Raw genomic sequence first — 20,008 nt, forward strand, 5'->3', positions numbered from 1 at the left:
TGCTGCAGAGATGGTTGTTATTCTGGAAGGTTCTCTCTCCACAGAGAACCGCTGGAGCTCTGTCGGAGTGACCATCGGGTTCTTGGTTACATCCCTAACTAAGGCTCTCTTTCCCCAGATCGTTTCAGTTTGGCTGGGCATCCCGCTTTAGGAAGAGTCCTGGTGGTTCTAAACATCTTCCATTTATGGATAATGGAGTTCACTGTGCTCACTGGGACCTTCAATGCCGCAGAAATTTTACTGTACTCTTTCCCAGATCTGTGCCTCGATACAATCCTGTCTCAGGGGTCTACAGACAATACCTTGGACTTTAAGGCTTGGTTTGTGCTCTGACATGCACGGTCAACTGTGGGACCTTATAAAGACAGGTATGTACCTTTCCAAGTCATGTCCAATCAACTGAATTTATCACAGGTGGTTTTCAATCAAGTTGTAGAAACAGCTCAAGGCTGATCAGTGGAAACAGGATGCACCTGAGCTCAATTTTGAGTGTCATGGCAAAGGCTGTGAATACTTATGTATATGTGATTTTTTTTCGTTTTTTATTTTTAATACAATTTTCAAAGATTTCAAACAAACTTCTTTCACATTGTCATTGTGGGGTATGGTTTGTAGAATTTTGAGGAAAATAATGAATTGAAGCCATTTTGAAATAAGGCTGTAACATGAAAAGTGAAAAAAGTGAAGCTCTGTGAATACTTTCTGGATGCACTGTACAGCGCTTCGGGCCAGTACAGCACTCGGGCTACTTTCACACTGAGGCACTTTACAGGCATTTTAGCGCTTAATATAGTGCATGTAAAGCGCCCATCCTGTCAGTCCAGTGTGAAAGCCCGGGTGCTTTGACACTGGAGCGGTGCTCTTGTAGGACGTTAAAAAAAATCTTGTAAGCAGCATCTTTGGGGCGCTTTAGAAGCGCTGTATACACCGTACCTAAAGCGCCCCCGCCCATTTAAATTAATGGGCGGCGATGCCGCAGCGACTGGGGCGCTATTAACCCCTTTATCAGCCGCTAGCGGGGGTTAAAAGCACCCCGCTAGCTGGCGAAAAGCGCTGCTATAAATAGCAGCGCTCTACCGCTGACGCCCCCACTGCCTCAGTGTGAAAGTGCCCTTAGTGAAGGAAATAATATTAAAAGTGACAGGAAACATGGAAATCAGCTTTAAGTAAAAATGAAGGATTTGGTCTCAAAACCACCTTTTCCTTGTGTAAAAAAGAAAAGGCTCTTTTCAAGAGATACTTGCTAACTCAGAAACATGCTTAACAGACGTGATGGAAATCAAGAAGGCAACCTTAAGATTAAAGTCTTCCAACAAAATGTATCCAATTGGTTCAATAAGGGGTCTCTGAATAGCAGAGAGCACAAAGTTGAGATCCCAAGATGATACAGGAAGTTGAATTGGGATAAATATTACAAGCAACTCCCTATAAAACAGTCCTCATAAAGGGATTGAGAAGAAAGAAGTTTCCAAAAAAAAGGATGGATAAGACAGATGCCTGTCCCCTGAGGCCCAAAATATGAGAGAAAGAATTTCCTATGGTTAAGTCTTCTGTGCTGCATTATGCAAAGGCAGCCTTTCATGTGTGATGGTAAATTTTATTGAAGTTGGATTTCCTTGCTTGGAGTTAGAGTTACCTCTATCCTACAGGACTTTGATTTCAACAGACATGCCATTATATCCTATGACTGAAAAGCAGGATGAAACATGGGGCTTTGGGTTAGTAAGCCTGGTCTGTTTGTAAGAGGCCAAGGCTCATCTACAAGAAATCAGAGTATGCCTGTGTACCATGTTCTTCTGGGCTAATTTGGTGCAACAAGATTCACCCAGATGCGTTCCTCCTCTATCTTGCACAGCAATCAAAGGAGGATCTTCAAAGGGAAGGCATATTAAAGTTGGAATTGAGTATAAGGAATAACCAGAGCATCTACTGTGAAGGCTAGAGGATCCCTGTTTTTGCCAGGATCTTGTGCAGCTTGTTTTTGGAGTCCAGGATGTCAACATTTGTTTTTCCCCACCCTTGTCAGAGATTTTGAAAGCCCTCTGGTACAGAGACCACTCCCCTGAGGCTAGGCATTAATGGCTTGGAAAATCCACCTGCCAATTGTCTACTCCTGGAATGTGGATAGCCAAGAGAGCTGTAATGTAAACTTCTGCCCATATTAGACCTGTTTCTATTAGGGCTGCTAGGCTTCTGGTACCCCCTAGATTTATGTAGGCCACTGCCTGGCATTGTCCATTTGTATTCTGACTGGGTGATCTGGTCGAAAGGAAGTCAAATGTTGTTGACAGCCTGCAAACTCTCATTTCCAGGATGTTGATGGGTAGGGTTGACTCCTGTGGGGATTATGTCCCCTAAACAGTCAGGAAGTTGTTAACTGTGCCCAGCTTGTAAGAGACACGCATCTGTTATTACCACATTCCAAATCTAGTAAAAATGTTCCCAATTCCAGGGCAGGACTGGAGACCCACCACGCCAGGGAGATCTTTGCTTGATTAAACAGAAACTTTAGGCGAACCAAAGTTTGGATCTGCTTGTTCCTTTTCTTGAGGGTGTTGGATTGAAGGGGTCTAGAGTTAAACTGGATAAAGGGAACTGCCTTGAAGTAGGTCATCATTAGGCCCAGAATCCTGTTGCTGAAATGAGGGGTGTTGTAACTTAAGGGTTCAAGAGCTGGACCCCTTAGGGAGCCAAACTTCTCCTGGGGGAGGAAGATTCTGGCCTGGACTGGGCCCAAAATTAAACCCAGATTGATGCATGCAGTTTGTCCTTTGGACATTGACAGACAAGGTCTGCCATGGTGGACATAGCATTAAAAGGGTTTTCAACACAATCACAGAATAACACAAGGCCACAGGAAATCGCTTTAACTGCTGGAGAACAGATGCATCAGAATGGGGTTCCAAACCATAGATTTTGACCAGTCTCTATCAGACGGTCATGGTGGCAACCACAGTTTGCACAGCAGTGGCCACCAGGGCAAACAAAGCTTTGAAAAGGGCTTAGCAACATCCTCAACAGGAACGGTCATGGTTTTATTAAGGGGAAGAGAGATGCCGCTCTAGGAAGGGTGTCTGGAAATGTAGCTCTCCTCAGAACAGGAACAGCAGGTGCTGGCTAAGCATAGGTAATTGGATGAAGGGAAGTTTCTGGACAGCCGCACTCAAAATCAAATGCCTTTATTTAAAAAAAGAAGGCAATAATCCAAAGAGTACAAGCCACAGCAAACAACGGATCACAGGAGCTAAGGCGTTTGACACTTTCAAAAGTGTGAAACGCCTCAGCTCCTGTGATTCGTTGTTTGCTGTGGCTTGTACTTTTTGGATTATTACCTCCTTTTTTTAAATAAAGGCATTTGATTTTGAGCTCCGGCTGTCCAGAATCTTCCCTTCATCCATTGTTTTATTAAGGCAGAAAATTGCAAAGTCCACAATGAGTGCAGTCCACTTCAAGAACCCCTCCTCAATAGAATATTCCTCAGAAAAATGCTTAGGAAATGAGAAAGTTTCAAGGTGATGACAATCACAAAACAGGCTGTAAAAAACAAAACAGGCTGTAAAATTGAGTGTACAGGAAAAGTCTATGTGGATTTGGGCATTTTAAGAAAACCCAAACTAATGACCTCTGTTCAAATTATAGACACGTGAGAAATGTCAGTATACAGCCAGATTAAGGTCAGACACAAAGATCCTGTAGGCCTTGGGGTGAGGATAGGGTAGTCTTAAGTCTCTAAATGGTTTCCCCATAAATTAAGACACAGAGCTAGCAAATTTCTCCCTGTGAGAAGGAGGGAGTCCCTGAAGGAACAGAGGTGGCCTAAGAAGCAGACCGCAATTCCAGACGCTATGACTGTTAGTAGATATTTTGGAAGAGTATTACAGATGCTCACAGAAGTGTTAGCAGGACAAGAGCTGGCAGTGCCTGCAGACCCAGCTCCTCTGCATCTATGATGGCCATATGAAGGAGAAAACACACCAGGGTTACTCATGACCCAAAGTGCAGAGTAGGGTGGTGCGTCTGTAGTAATCAATCACTTGGAGGTAGAGATGCTCAAGGACCATTAGGAGTCTCCTGTGCAGCACCTGACAGATAGGCAGGGTGCACAGCTAGCCAGCCAGCCTGAGGAGGACAGAAGGAAATTCCAAAGTAGCACATGCATACGCAGTACAGGAGATTGGTAAGGAGACTGTGCAGTTACCAGATTTAAATGAGATGCCAAACTGCTCCTCTCCTCTGGCTGTGACAGAGTTTCAGTCAGTGCTCCCTAGGCAGCTCCAAAGGGACTGGAGCACCAATGTACCTTGACATCTGTTTAGGGTAATAGCCCAGACTTACCGTACCACACGCAGTGCTGGAGGCCCAGGACCCCATGGGAACCACCACTGAATTAAAGAGGCAAGCCCCAAACAAATCTTCGCCCTTTTGCTTGGCCCACCCACTAAGAGGTCTTCAGCGACAGGGCTCCATCAGCAGATGGACCACGACTCTGGACCTGTAAAAATACCCCATGACAAACTTAATGTGTGCGGAACTATGTACCAAGGTGAGCTTCTCACACAGGATTTAATGCCTGAAGCAACTTTACAGGCCAGATCTGGGTATTGGCCCTGGGGCTCAGTCAAGAAGTGGTGATTCAGAAAGCTGTAAAAAAAAAAAAATAAATAAATAAAAAAAAAATGGGGAAACCAAAAGTGGCTATGTGCAGCTAGGAATCTAAAGCAAAGTTTTGAGCAAAAAATGAAAGTTCTCTCAGTAGAGAGAAGGCGTCTATCATCTAATTACACCAGTAAAAAACTCAAGGTGCCCAAACATCTGAAGGTAGCTGCACAACCCACTGGATCCAGAATACCATTTTGTGATGTACGATTAAAAGGCTAGTCTTTTAAAGCAGAGCTTTAGAAAAAGAGGTTTATCCTTCTAGAACGTAAAGTGGTTGTTAAGCCACTAACTGATCATTATATCATCCCCTCTGTCACATAAAAAGCTGTGTCCTAGTGCCTGTGCTAAAAAAACAAACGATTTCTACCTGTTTTAACAATGTCTTCCAGCAATCATGACTCCAGGCTCTCAACTCTCCCCGTCGGACATCTCCAGCGGGCGGGCCCAAGATTCCCCTGCTGACGTCAGCCAGGGAGAGGAGCAGGGAGCCTGGAGGCATGTGATCGCTGAAAGACACTGTTAAAACAGGTAGAAAATCTGCTTTTATTTTATATAAAGCACAGGCACTAGGACGCTGCTTTTTATCTGACAGAGGGGATGATATAATGATCAGTTAGTTTTGAAGCAGTGGAGAGAGAAGCAGAGCAGCACTAGTGAGAGCTGACAGGCAGAGAGGGGAGAGGGGAGGGGGGAAGAGGACAGACAGAGACACAGGGAAAGCTGCAGATAGCAGCATATGACAAAGGCACGTACTCTGACCACGGTTTCAGAGCTCAGCATCCCTGATATATTGTGGTCAGTGTACAGAGGGGAGGGTGGAAACTGGCAGGATCACTGGTGATACAGGGGGCCAAAATACACAGAACAAGCTGTTATTCATGCTTTAATCGCTTCCCGACCGCCTCACGCAGATATACTGCAGCAAAAGGGCACATACAGGCAGATTAACGTACCTGTACGTTGCCCTTTAAGAGGCGGTGCGCGGGCGCGCCCGCCGGGTGCTCCGTGACTGTGGGTCCCGCGGACTCGATGTTCGCGGGGATACCCGCGATTGTCTCACGGTGAGGAAGAACGGGGAGATGCTAATGTAAACAAGCATTTCCCAGTTCTCCCTAATGACACTCTCACTGATCACAGCTCCCTGTAATCGGGAGCGGTAATCAGGGTAGTATCACACACAGCCCCCCCCCCCCCCCAGAGTTAGAATCACTCCCTAGGACACACTTAACCCCTACACCACCACCTAGTGGTTAACCCCTTCACTGCCAGTCACATTTACACAGTAATCAATGCATTTTTAATTGCACTGATCGCTGTATAAATGTGAATGGTCCAAAAATCACGCCAAAATTGTCCGACATGTCCGCCATAAAGTCGCAGTTACGATAAAAATCGCTGATCGCCGCCATTACTAGTAAAAAAAAATTATTAATAAAAAGGCCATAAAACTATCCCCTATTTTGTAGACGCTATAACTTTTGCGCAAATCAAACGGTTATTGTGATTTTTTTTTACCAAAAATACGTAGAACAATACGTATCGGCCTAAACTGAGGAAAAAAGTTTTTATATATCTTTTGGGGATATTTATTGTTGCAAAAAATATTGCGTTTTTTTTCAAAATTGTCGCTATTTTTTTGTTTATAGCGCAAAAAATAAAAACCCGCAGAGGTGATCAAATACCACTAAAAGAAAGCTCTATTTGTGGGGAAAAAAAGGACGTCAATTTTGTTTGGGAGCCACAACGCACGACCGCGAAACTGTCAGTTAAAGCAACACAGTGCCGAAATGCAAAAAGTGCTCTGGTCTTTGGCCAGCCAAATGGTCCAGGGCTTAAGTGGTTAAGGGAACAGGATCCATTTTTTTTTTTTTTGGATTAACAATCGCTTTAAGCAAAACTGAAGCATCCTGGCATTAGGAGGAGTTGTCCTGGGCTGTCCTGCAAATTTTTAGTTTTTCACTGTCAAATCCTCATGTAGGCAGAGAAAGACTTCTTATATACCTCAATGAATCTAAAACTCAAAGGGTGAGCAAGTAACGCATCTTTTTAAAATACCTTCCATTTATTAGGGTTTGAGCACCAGAGCTAATAGCCAATAGGCTGTAGGTAAGACCTCTGATCTTTGTAAGACCAACAGACACACCCCCTTGCTGAGTCACAGCTTTTGCTGCTTGGAGCGCTGCAGTTGTGACCAAGCAGGTGGAGGGTTGGATTGCAGCAGACAGACTGCTACTCTTACAGAGCTGGCACTACTTCTGCAGGGAGATGGGTTTACAATGGCCCTGGACCTTAAATAAAAGTCTAATTATTTGGGCGACATCAAAAATTTCCTTTTGGGATTAATAAAGAATTCTGAAAAGTTGTTTATTCCTCCACTAATCTAATTAGGTTTTAGTGGAAGGGAAATTTGGTTTTAAAGTGGAAGTTCAACCAAACCCTAACATCCACCCCATTCTGTGTCTATTCTATCTACCCTGTCAAAGGAAAGGTCAGCCAACAACGGATGCCCGAAAGTGAGCCTATGGGTGACATCATCGCCCAGGCTCTGCAGACGTTGTCGGCAATCTCTCCTCCTCATTGAAGCTGGCGCTGAAAAAACGGATCATGTGACCGAAGCGTCCTCAACATAGGTAAGAATACAGATCTCCTTTACAGGGTAGATAGAATAGGCTTAGAATGGAAGTGCGAGTAGATTTTAGTAATTTGTGTTTGGCTGAACGTCCACTTTAAACCGTTTGTAAACCCAATATTTGATATTCCTGATATGTGCTTGCTGTACCATACGAAAAAGGATCCTGTTCTCTTTGTATTGCTTGTGTTGAATGAAATCCCAGGTGTTCCTGCTAGTCCCTCTGCTTTCCTATTAAAAACTGACCACACTAAGCTGGAGAGCAGCTTGGTCAGTTCTCTAGCTGTGCTGGGAACTTAGCCTGCTCTTCTCCAATGATCAGACTTGTCCTAACACACACTCTTGCACAGCCTTCCAATGGGAAGCGCATTGTGCTGTTGCTCCCCCCCCCCCCTCAGCTCTTATGCAGCTGAGAACAGGGTAAATGTGATCTCTTCTTATTTTAAATTTTATATCTATACTGAAATGCTTTGCCTTTCAAATACATTTTAAACTGAATGGCATGTTTTAAAAGGTGAGGGTTTACAATTACTTTAAGGTGGCCATAGATTTGAAAGAGCAGTCTTATATTTAGGTACCATAAAACCATCTTACAACTGAAATTTTTGGGAGAGCCATCTTGCAGCTGGCCGGGATCTTCTGCCGGCCTGGGCTAGTCTCGGGCCGGCGGGAGGTTCCGTTGCTTACATACTAGCTGGAGATAACATAGCAGAAGCCACCCCAAGTCTTTAAAGGGGTGGACATACAAGCAAAGTATGATGTATAACTGCTAAACTCTCTATTTTCTTTGTGTTATGCTTTTTCTCGTTAAGTAAATAAGATGATCATGTCAACTATATGCTGATGTATTGGACACTCAGGAAATGTTGGTTACAACATGTGACTTTGTTCTAAATAAAGATTATATAAAAAAAAAAACAAAAAACAAAACTGAAACTTTCAATAGTGGTGCCCTCGTAATCATCAAGTGTATTACTTTCCTTTGCCCAAAAACCCAGAAGCTTAAGTGGATTAATGGTGCTATTTTGGATATTAAAAGGGTAACTCACATTCATGAGCAAAAAATTTAGCAAACTAAAATAAATACAGCCTATATAATTATGACACAAGCAATATTACAATTTTATTATTAAAAATTACTTTTCCTTTTCAATCTGCAGTGCTGTAATTTTCTGTAAAATTCAATGCAATATGGCAATCTGGAGGAGTTTTGTACGCAGTTGGTGTACACAGCATCTCCTGATATATAATTTCCTGCTTCTCGCCAGTTTCTAAATGTCTTGCAGGACAATTTCATGGTTCAGATGGTAGACGCACCAACTAGAAATAAAGCGTTACTGGATCTACTGATTACCAACACCACAGTCCTGATCACGGATGTGGAAATACGGGGCAATTTAGGAAACGGCGATCACAGATCAATTGGCTTTAGTATAAATCACACAAATAGGAAACATAAGGGGAATGCAAAGACATTGAATTAAGCAAGCCAACTTCGCTTAACTACGAACCTTGTTAGAAGGCATGAACTGGGATAAAATTTTAGGAACAAAGAACATGGAGGAGAGATGGGTTTTACTTTAAGAGCATATTAAATAAGGGCATTAGCCAATGCATTCCATTGGGTAATACATTTAAAATAGCAAACAAAAGTCCTGCATGGCTTAACTCCAATGTAAAAATGCATATAAAAGCAAAGGAGAAGGCTTTCAAAAAATACATGGTTGAGGGATCATCAGCATTCAGACTTTATAAAGAATTCAACAAGAAATGTAAGGGTGCAATTAGGGCGGCTAAGATAGAACACGAAAGACAGAGTAGAGTGAAAAAAAATCCCAAGAAATTCTTTAAGTATGTAAACAGTAAAAAAGGGAGGACAGACCATATTGGCCCCATAAAGAATGAGGAAGGACATCTGGTTGGTTACAAAGGATGCGGAGATGGCTAAGATATTGAATTTATTCTTCTCCTCAGTCTTCACGAGGGAATCGGGGGGCTTCAGTAACCAAAACTGCAGTGTTTATCCTTATGACACATCACAGGAAGCACCTCCAGAGGACAGAATTAAATTTAAACTTGGGAAACTTAACATTAATAAATCACTGGGACCAGATGGCTTGCATCCAAGAGTACTTAGGGAACTCAGTCAAGTAATTGCCAGACTATTGTTAATAATTTTTACTGACAGTCTACTGACTGGAATGGTACTGGGTGAATGGAGAAAAGCCAATGTAGCACCAATATTTAAAAAGGGCCCAAAATACATCCCTGGGAATTACAGACCGGTTAACCTAACATCAATAGTATGCAAGCTCTTAGAGGGGATGATAAGGGACTATATACAAGATTTTAGTAACGAGAACTGTATCACTAGCAGTAATCAGCAAGGATTCATGAAGAATCGTTCTTGCCAAACCAATCTATTAACCTTCTATGAGGAGATGAGTTGCCATCTAGATAAAGGAAGGCCCGTAGACGTGGTATATCTGGATTTTGCAAAAGCATGTGACACAGTTCCCCATAAACGTTTACTGTACAAAATAAAGTCCATTGGCATGGACCATAGAGTGAGTACATGGATTGAAAACTGGCTACAAGGGGGAGTTCAGAGGGTGGTGATAAATGGGGAGTACTCGGAATGGTCAGAAGTGGGTCTCCCAGGGTTCTGTGCTGGGACCAATCCTATTTATTTTGTTCATAAACGACCTGGAGGATGGGGTAAATAGTTCAATCTCTGTATTTGCGGATGATACTAAGCTAAGCAGGGCAATAATTTCTCCGCAGGATGTGGAAACCTTACAAATAGATCTGAACAAATTAATGGGGTGGGCAACTACATGGCAAATGATATGTATGTGATGGAAAAATCTGGACAGCCGCACTCTGGATTGGAAAAGTGAAAAATAAAATCCTCTTTATTGAAAAAGTAATAACATGATTAAAATCCGTACATGGCTTTGTTGGGATAATGCAGCTTAACAGCTAACGCGTTTCACGCTCCCATAGAGCGCTTACTCATAGCTATGAGTGAGCGCTCTATGGGAGCGTGAAACGCGTTAGCGGTTAAGCTGCATTATCCCAACAAAGCCATGTACGGATTTTAATCATGTTATAACTTTTTCAATAAAGAGGATTTTATTTTTCACTTTTCCAATCCGGAGTGCGGCTGTCCAGATTTTTCCATCACATACATACCATTGGAATAGCAATTGCCGGCACCTGGGGCTCTCACGATCATCCACACAGCGGAGGACGGGAAGCTTGAACCCGATCACCTAGAGCGGTGGTAATTATCCTACATGGCAAATGAGGTATAACGTAGAAAAATGTAAAATAATGCATTTGGGTGGCAAAAATATGAATGCAATTTATACACTGGGGGGGAGAACCTCTGGGGGAATCTAGGATGGAAAAGGACCTGGGTGTCCTAGTAGATGATAGGCTCAGCAATGGCATGCAATGCCAAGCTGCTGCTAACAAAGCAAACAGAATATTGGCATGCATTAAAAAGGGGATCAACTCCAGAGATAAAGCAATTCTCCCGCTCTACAAGACTCTGGCCCGGCCGCACCTAGAGTACGCTGTCCAGTTCTGGGCACCAGTCCTCAGGAAGGCTGTACTGGAAATGGAGCGAGTACAAAGAAGGACATCTAAGCTAATCAAGGGTCTGGAGGATATTAGTTATGAGGAAAGGTTGCGAGCACTGAACTTATTCTCTCTGGAGAAGAGACGCTTGAGAGGGGATATGATTTCAATTTATAAATACCGTACTGGTGACCCCACAATAGCAATAAAGCTTTTTCGCAGAAGGGGGTTTAACAAGACACGTGGCCACTCATTAAAATTAGAAGAAAAGAGGTTTAACCTTTAAACTACACAGAGGATTCGTCAGGAAAAAAGGAGAGGGGGGGTTCAACAAAGAGCCCCTGGTTGGACTTTAACCGCTTCAGCCACGGAAGATTTTACCCCCTTCCTGGAGCGTTTTTGCGATTCGGCACTGCGTCGCTTTAACTGACAACTGCGCGGTCATGCGACGTGGCTCCCAAACAAAATCAACGTCCTTTTTTCCCCACAAATAGAGCTTTCTTTTGGTGGTATTTGATCGCCTCTGCAATTTTTATTTTTTGCGCTATAAACAAAATAAGAGCGATAATTTTGAAAAAAACGCATTTTTTACATTTTGCTATAATAAATATCCCCCAAAAATATATATAAAAAAATGTTTTTCCCTCAGTTTAGGCCGATCGTATTCTTCTACATATTTTTGGTAAAAAAAACAATCGCAATAAGCGTTTATTAATTGGTTTGCACGCAATGGCATGGCAGGGAATTCAAATGGACGTACAGGTACGCCCATTTGCCCAGCCGTGCCATTCTGCCGACGTACATTGGCGTGCGCCGGTCGTGAACCGGTTAAAGGCACAGCACGTAGAGGGTTCTTTACTGTAAGAGCGGCAAAGATGTGGAATTCCCTTCCACAGGCATTGGTCTCAGTGGAGAGCATCGATAGTTTCAAAAACTATTAGATAAGCACCTGAACAACCGCAACAAACAGGGATATACAATGTAATACTGACATATAAATCACACACATAGGTTGGACTCACCTACTATGTAACTATGTGATTGGCTCACAGATTTTCCCAGAATTCTGCATTAAAGTGATAGTAAAGTATTTTCCATAAAACAAAATAATGTGTCCCCCTGCAGGTTTACGTCAAGAAGAAACTAGTATACACTGCATACTAGTATATTATGACAGACTTCACTACAAAATTGAGCCCTCCAGTGCAATGCTGTCATAGCTCCCCTAGCGCTTCTATCTTCACCCAGACTTCTTTCCGGGTTTAATATATTTGGCCACTTGAATGGCCAGGCCGAGGTGACATCAATCCTGCACATGTGCACGGGAGTTACACCACTGCGGCACATAGACTGGCTGTAAATTATTTGAACTACGCATGTCGGCGAGCTTATACACCGAATAGTGCATTTTTGCCAACTGTTTCTGTAACCACTGGCATAAGAAAGGGTTTATTTAGGTTTGAACTGAGGTTATTTTTATGATTTCTAATAACAAAGGCTACAGAAGAAAAAATTAAGCCTATTGTAAGCAAAAACAGCTATGCGGTTTTACTGAAAATTTGGGGCCCCTTCCCTTACAAAGCCTATTAAATTGAATACAAATTTGTTATCAGGACAAAGACAAAATTAAAGTAGTCTAACCTGCACTCTATATACAACGTCTTCTTTTTTGGCTCTTGAATGTGTTGCTGGACTTGAATTTCCACAAGATTGTGTTTCGGTGAGGTTATTTCCTCCTTCCGTTCCCAAAAATCCTACTAACGTGTGTCGCTTGCATGCTGGGATACTCTGACTGGAGCTGCTGGAGGAAGGAAGACCTACAACAACTGATTGGCTTGTGGGGTCTACTTGATTTACCATGGAGAGGCGGGATTGGATGGATGTGGGGAGATTGCGGAGAGAAATTTGACTGGTAGAGGAGCGCCTACAAGGCACAAATCCTGTGTTGGATGTCCGAAGTGACGAATGACGGCTGTTGTAGCAATAAGATGATTGACTAGCTACGGAGCCACGAGCAGGGGAATGTCTGACAAGGCTTGACTGCATGGAGTGGGAACTGTGGCTGGTTCCTGCAATAATGAAAGTCTTAAATTAGAAAACAAAAGGTTTTTTTTTACTTTTTTGGAACAAAACATTTAACAAAAAGGTATTCAAACGATTTTTGGGCTAGAGCTCAAGTAGCATTATGCATTTTACTGGCATGTTTGCACAGAAGAATTTTCCAATCAGAACCAGGAAAAAAAAATAGAATGCAATATATCAAATGTTCTGAGAATGGTTATGCACGCACCTTTACTCTAAAAAAAAAAAAGAGAACTTGGATTGAAAAAAAAAAAAAAGTCTACTAATAATAGCTAGTTTTAATAACTGTATATGACCCATGCAAGTGGTGTATGCTAAGAACGTTCTGCATTTGCATGCTGTTCATGCCGTGCAAGTACACGTTCTGCACATACGCTCAAAGACTATATTTAAAGGAGATTCCTTACCTAGTGTTGATGGATGGGGGACTCCTGGAGGTTGAAGGCGTGATGTCTGTACAGGTCCTGTACCTCCTGGAATGCCCCCCTGCGATAAACTACTTTGAGTATCATTTGCATTTGAAGGATTGTTACTGTTTACGGAGGTCCCGCCTCCAGCATCAGAGTCTTCAATATTTCCACCGCTATTGCACCCTGCACCACAACCTTTCCGTAACCTAAAAAACAAGATATCAGATAAGCTGTCAGTTAATACTGTCAAATGAAGTGAAGGAGAAGTGCACTTTTACAACATATTCATTGCTTTAATGTTTTTAGGAAAATGCAGAGCATAACTTCTCTACCTCATACAGTTGTGCTCATAAGTTTACATGGCAGAATGTATAATTTATTGGCCATTTTTCAGAGAATATGAATGATAAAACAAAAACTTTTCTTTCACTCATGGTTAGTGTTTGGCTGAATTTATTATTATCAATCAACTGTTTACACTCTTTTTAAATCATAATGGCAACAGAAACTACCCAAATGACCCTGATCAAAAGTTTACACACCCCAGTTCTTAATACCGTGTATTGCCCCCCTTAACATCAATAACAGCTTGAAGTCCTTTGTGGTATTTGTGGATGAGGCTCTATATCTTCTTAGATGGTAAATCTGCCCATTCCTCTTGGCAAAAAGCCACCAGTCCCTGTAAAATCTTGGGCTGTATGTAAACTTATGAGCACAACTGTATATTGCTTTTTTCAGAAAGGTCTTTTAAAGAGGTTGTAAACCTCTGGGAAAAAAAAAAACCCGAAAGACAAAAGGCATAATGAGCTAGTATCCATCGCATACTAGCCCATTATGAAATACCTTCCTCAGAATGATGCCCTGCAGTGCCCACCCGCACTCCGCTCCCACGGCTGACATCTTTCATCGGAGTTAATTTTAATCGCAGCTCCGGCGCTGTGATTGGCCGGAGCTGCGATAACGTCACTCCCGCGCATGCGTCGCCAGTAAGGGCACGGGTACTTTAGAAACTGCACGAGTGGGCCATTTCTTCAGTGCGCATGCGCCGATGACGTCGGCAGCTGTGCATATAGTGAATATCTCCTAAACTGTGCAAGTTTAGGAAATATTTACAGTACCTACAGGTAAGCCATATTACAGGCTAACCTGTAGTTACAAGTGGTGTAACAGAGTTTACAACCACATTAAGACCTTTATGCATTTTGACCTATTTGCCACACTAGCAACTTCCATGATAAAATTATTATCTACAGGAAACATGCCCATTCTATTTTAAAATCACTGAAGTGCTGGATGTGTGAATGTGTCTTACACTTTTTCCAAGCAATACCTTCTAGTAGTTACACGACAGTACTGTAAACGTCCATTCTCCACATAAGGTATCAAACTTCTAAGACATGTTTTCTTTCCCACTTTATCAGCCCCAAACCAAACTGAAACATTCTCATGTCTTTTATCAAAATTCAGCACCTGCATTCAATTTTCATGCTCCATATCATTTCAAACACTTCCTGCTCATACCTGTGCCATGTAGACACAATAAAGTTCCTGATATTAGCCACACTAATTGGCCCTCCAAGAATTTCCTTGAGCTGATCATGGCTGTCAGAGTAGGAAGTGGTTAATGGTGATACATAAATGGGATATCCAATAGGCTGGTCACAAGATGAGTTGATCATGTTCCTGAGAGCCTGTTTAGCATTCTGAATACTTCCTCTTTCTGGGTTGCGGTTCCGAAGGAAAACAAGTTCTTGCTGCTGTCCAGCCCATAAACCCCGAACACACTCCTTGTTTACCTGTAAAGAAAATTAGAGGCAGGCCATTATAAAGAGTGTGATAAAAGTATTTAATTTCAAGGAAGTGCTTCATCTCAAGCTCTAAAGTATTTTCTCAGGTATTGTAGCACCAGAGGCTTCCCCTGCAGACAAGCTGGGAAAGATCTGGGTCATGTGTATATCGATTAGGGAACAAGTACTCTGATTTTTTTTTTTTCTATTACAATAATTACAGTGCCATCATTTACATACAGAAATAGAATTGACAATGTAAATTAAACTGTTTAGTTTGACTTTAACAACAGGCGTTGAAAACCACTTGTCCAACTCAGGGCCAAAATGTCAGGATTATCCATGACAAAAACTTTGCATTGTACACAAGCGGTACATTTTGATTAAAAATTACTAAGTAAAATATGTTGCTATGCACACAGATTCTTGCTTACAGATTTGTACTATTTGACAACATAACAAGCATTTGAATGGTTGTCATGTTTTCTAAGCAAATCACAATTAAAAGATGGGGGCTGCCAGCAATAACCTCCTTTTTGAAAATGTTATCTGTTTTGGATATACCACTTTGAGGCACGGAGTCAGAACAAGTACATAGGCAATGAAAGTCAGAACTCCTGCTCTACATACTTTTACTGGGCCAGTGACTCAAAGTGCTTAAGCCATTGGATTAGAATGAGTCAGAATTAGTATTTTCAGAAGACATTAATCCACAAGCTCCTCAACTTCAAGTTTCCGGCAACTATATAGACTGTGCTCAAGGACTAGAAATGGAATGGCTGAGAAAACCACCTTAATGACCCGAAAGCTGAGATATCGCTTGTTCAACATGATGATCTTATATTCATTGGTTCCATCATCCATGACATGCCGCAGGGCCAGCAGTGAGGGAGAATTTGAGAGAACCGCACTTCTCCATGCTGGGTCACCTTCATGGGCAATCACTAAATTCTGTTCATGATTCATGATGGCTTCATACAACACTGCAGGGTCATCATACTCATCTGGAGAGGTGAAGTGGTCCTAAAACAAAGAAAATTTAACAAATTACATTCCTACATTTTTTTTGCTTGACTTAAAGCTCCTCTACTGCTTCTACGTTTGAAGAAGGGAGCTAGAAATAGATACACACATTTAACTTTTATTTCAAAGACCTAATTTATTAAGCACTGCACTCTTTACACACCTGGGTTTACAAAGTGCAGTAACTGATGGCAATCAGAACTCATGCTAGCATCAATGAGAGGAAAAATCTATAAAAGACAACATCTAATTGATTGTCGAAAGCTATACCTCAGGTATCTGCCTTTAAATAGATCCAATATTGCAAGAGGAAACAACCAATGAGGAAGCTACTGAATAACAAAAGGCTAGACAGTATAATAGAACTTCCAGTTAAACTTCCTGACAAATATGCCTTCACCTATTCCACATGAAAAAGAAAAAGTGTTAAAAAAAGGCACAGGACATGAAGAATGAAGACCATAGTACTTCTACTCCAAAGCAAGACTCCAGGATTTAACTTTTTTCAAACTTACATTGGTCCAGCTTGGCTTGATGCAAGTATCTTTCTTGAGATATCTGAAGGGCTGCTGGGAATGCTGAAAATCACGGTAGTACCGTATTTATCGGTGTATAACACGCACCTTAACTTTAAGAGGGAAGTTTCGGGAAAAAAAAACTTTACACAGCCCCTGCATAGTACACAGCCCCTGCACAACACACAGCCCCCTTTCATTATAAAGACCCCCCCCCCCCTGCACTCCCAGCGCTGGGACAGGGACAGTGCTGTGGGCATACTCTAGAGTTAGGAGAACTTCACACTGTCAGCCCCTTCTCCTGTACCGCTCCTCCTGTGTCACTCACATACCTCCATTAACGCTGCTCTCTCATCCCAGTCATGTGACTGCTCTCCTCTGCTTCATTGATGGTCAGGTGACCGCTCTCTTCCTCCAATCAAATGCTACACACGAGGAGGAGGCAGAGCGGGAGGGAGAGAGCAGCCACAGCGAGCAGATTCAGTAGCTTAGTTTTACATTGGGCTACAGAGGGGGGGCGGTGTGTCACAGGGGGCTGGCACTAGTTTACTGGCAGCGCTGTTCCACGGCTAAGAGAGGCAGGGCGGCCGGCCTGACACCCTCCGAATAGGTGGCACCTGGGGAGGACCGCCCGATCCCCGCCCCCTGTTAGTGAAATTAGATATCGCCGTATAACACGCAGGCACGATTTACCCTCTATTTTCAGAGTAAAAAAGTGAGTGTTATACGCCGATAAATATGGTAGTTTGCGGTAGATACAAAGATTGCTGTGATCTTCTAGGTACTGCTCCAGCAGCTTCCCATCTGCACACGGGTTACTTATTTGTCACTCATGTCATTCAGAGAACGCTGTTTTTTTTTTTTTTTTCCCTAATGCAGGGCATTTTCTGATTGGACGAAGTGCAGAGGAAGTGAGCAAAGAGGAAGCTATTGGAGTATCACCCGGAAGATCACAATTATCAATGTATGTAGTGCAAGCTACACTACAGTAATTTTCAGCATCCCCAGCGGCCCTTTGGGTGACAGATAATGATACTTACATCAGACCAAGCTGGACCAATGTAAGGCTGACCATTTTCATTCAACTTGCAGGGGGGGGGGGGTTGACGACCAAAAATAATCTAATAGATTCAGCCATCAACACTATAAAGTGCAGATGGACAAATTCCCTACTGTGGCTTTTACATTTTGGCAGCCATTGTTGCCCTGCTGTTTGGATGCAGCTGCTGTATGGACAACAATTGTCTGCCTGGCTCCTTCGATTTTTCAATTAAAGGGTGTTGGATGAAAGTGTGCAGAAGGGGCAAATACAATGCAAATTTCATACCGATCATTAGGAACTGGATACAATTCAATTAGTGTATGGCTGACTTAAATAAAAAAAAAAAAATTGGACTTAACTTACAGTTGTGCTCAAAGGTTTGCACATCCTGGCAGAAATCGTGAAATGTTGGCATTGATATTGAAAATATCACTGATCATGCCAAAAAACTGTCTTTTAAGGATAATGATCATATGAAGCCATTTGTTACCACATAGATGTTTGGCCCCTTTTAAAATATAACAGAAATCATCCAAATGGCCCTGATCAAAACTTTATATACCCTGGAAAGTTTGGCCACACAAGGTGATACACACATGTTAAAAAGTCAATTCAAAAGGTTAATTTCACACATCTGTGGCTTTTTAAAATGCAATTAGTGTCTGTGTATAGTCAATGAATTTGTTAGCGCTCACATAGATGCACTGAGCAGGCTAGATACTGAGCCGTGGGGAGCAGAAAATAACTGTCAAAGACCTGCATAACAAGGTAATTTAAGTTTATAAAGATGGAAAATTATATAAAAAGATAACTAAAACCTTGAATATGCCAGTCAGTACTGATCAATCATTTATAAGAAGTGGAAAATTTGGGGATCTCGATACCAAGCCAAGGTCAGGCAGATTAAGAAAGATTGCAGCCACAACTGCCAGAAAAAATGTTCAGGATACAAAGAAAAACCTACAGGTAAACTCAGAAGAAATACAGGCTGCTCTGGGAAAACTCGGTGTGGTTGTTAAGGAGCACGATACGATGATACTTGAACAAAAAGGAGCTGCATGGTTGCAAGAAACAAAGCTTTGCAAATGCCACAAAAAAAGTCTGGATACAATATGCCCAACACCTTGACATGTCTCACCAGGCTTTTTTGTGCTAGCTACAAAGTTAGAGCCTGATATTGCACCCACAATCTGCTGATCGAGGGTGCAATGCTTTGCACGCTCCAGTAAACAAAAACAAGACATAAAAGCCCTTTTTCTACTTGCAAAATATGTGCATTTATTTATTTATTTTGAAAGGGGAACTTAGCTCTTAAGGCTGCGGACTCCCATTATCCCCCAATGTTTGGTACAGGTCACTGCTGTAGCAGTGTCTAACAGCACCCCAATTGGGAGTTCCTGTAGAAGGGACGTCCAGTAACACAGTTTGTTTTTTTGCTCTGACCTCCAGGAAGTTTATGCATCCCTTGGTGACCACTTTCCTTGAGAGACTGAAACTCCCCAACTTGTGAGTCTGGCATCTGTTATCACCTTCCATGAGCATGAAAGCAACAACTTCCACATTTTCAAGGTTAGGATGGAAATCTACCAAGTTAGGGAGTTCTTTGCTTCACTGGAGAGTAGCATAGGAAGATCAAGAGAGGGAATATGTTTGTTCCAGGCATGCCAAAAGAATGTTGTGTTGAATAGGCCCTTGAGGGGGGGGGGGAGGGAGGGAGGGAGGGGGAGAGATAGAGAGAGAGATAGATAGATAGATAGATAGATAGATAGATAGAGAGAGAGAGAGAGAGAGAGAGAGAGAGAGAGAGAGAGAGAGAGACTCAATTGGGAATACCATTAGGCCCATCATGTAGAATTTCACAGAGGGATGCCTTTTTGATCCTAAAGTAGAGATTAACCCACTAACACATTACTATTTTGTCCCTCCCCTCTTACACAAATGTTAAAACAAAAAAAAATGACCTTGGTTTACTTTTTTTATGCTGCAAGGCAGCTCTTCCTGGTTTCTGACCTAGAATACGGCCCTGCTGCCTCCTGGGATTGCAACATCACAGCTATACCAGGAGGCAGCAAGTTACTAAGCCACAACTTTTGCAAAGCATGTGTGCACGCATGGCAAATTTCCGCAGGGCCCTATAGTTCCCATCTAACAGAAGCTGGCAGCATTTGTGCTGCCAGTCATTCCGAAACTTCTGGAAGAGACCAGCGGTGCATGCATCCATTTAAAAAAAAAAATGTCAATGCAGAGGGGTGGTTGGAGAGAATCCATACATGATT

General features: G+C 42.3%; 1 protein-coding gene across 10 annotated transcripts in view; it reads right to left on the bottom strand.

Moving 5' to 3' along the window:
- The window catches only part of PCNX1 (pecanex 1), a 307,205-nt gene that overhangs the window by 13,826 nt on the left and 273,371 nt on the right, over nucleotides 1–20,008 (bottom strand). For all 10 annotated transcript variants that reach the window (XM_073609815.1, XM_073609817.1, XM_073609816.1 and 7 more), the window contains 4 exons: nucleotides 15,945–16,175; nucleotides 14,887–15,161; nucleotides 13,363–13,571; nucleotides 12,515–12,942 (listed from right to left, as the gene is read on the bottom strand). In XM_073609815.1, coding sequence (XP_073465916.1) covers nucleotides 12,515–12,942; nucleotides 13,363–13,571; nucleotides 14,887–15,161; nucleotides 15,945–16,175 — 1,143 coding nt within the window. The remainder of the gene's footprint in view (nucleotides 1–12,514; nucleotides 12,943–13,362; nucleotides 13,572–14,886; nucleotides 15,162–15,944; nucleotides 16,176–20,008) is intronic.

Source organism: Aquarana catesbeiana, linkage group LG13 (genome assembly GCF_042186555.1).
Source record: "Aquarana catesbeiana isolate 2022-GZ linkage group LG13, ASM4218655v1, whole genome shotgun sequence".
Lineage (NCBI taxonomy): Eukaryota > Metazoa > Chordata > Amphibia > Anura > Ranidae > Aquarana > Aquarana catesbeiana.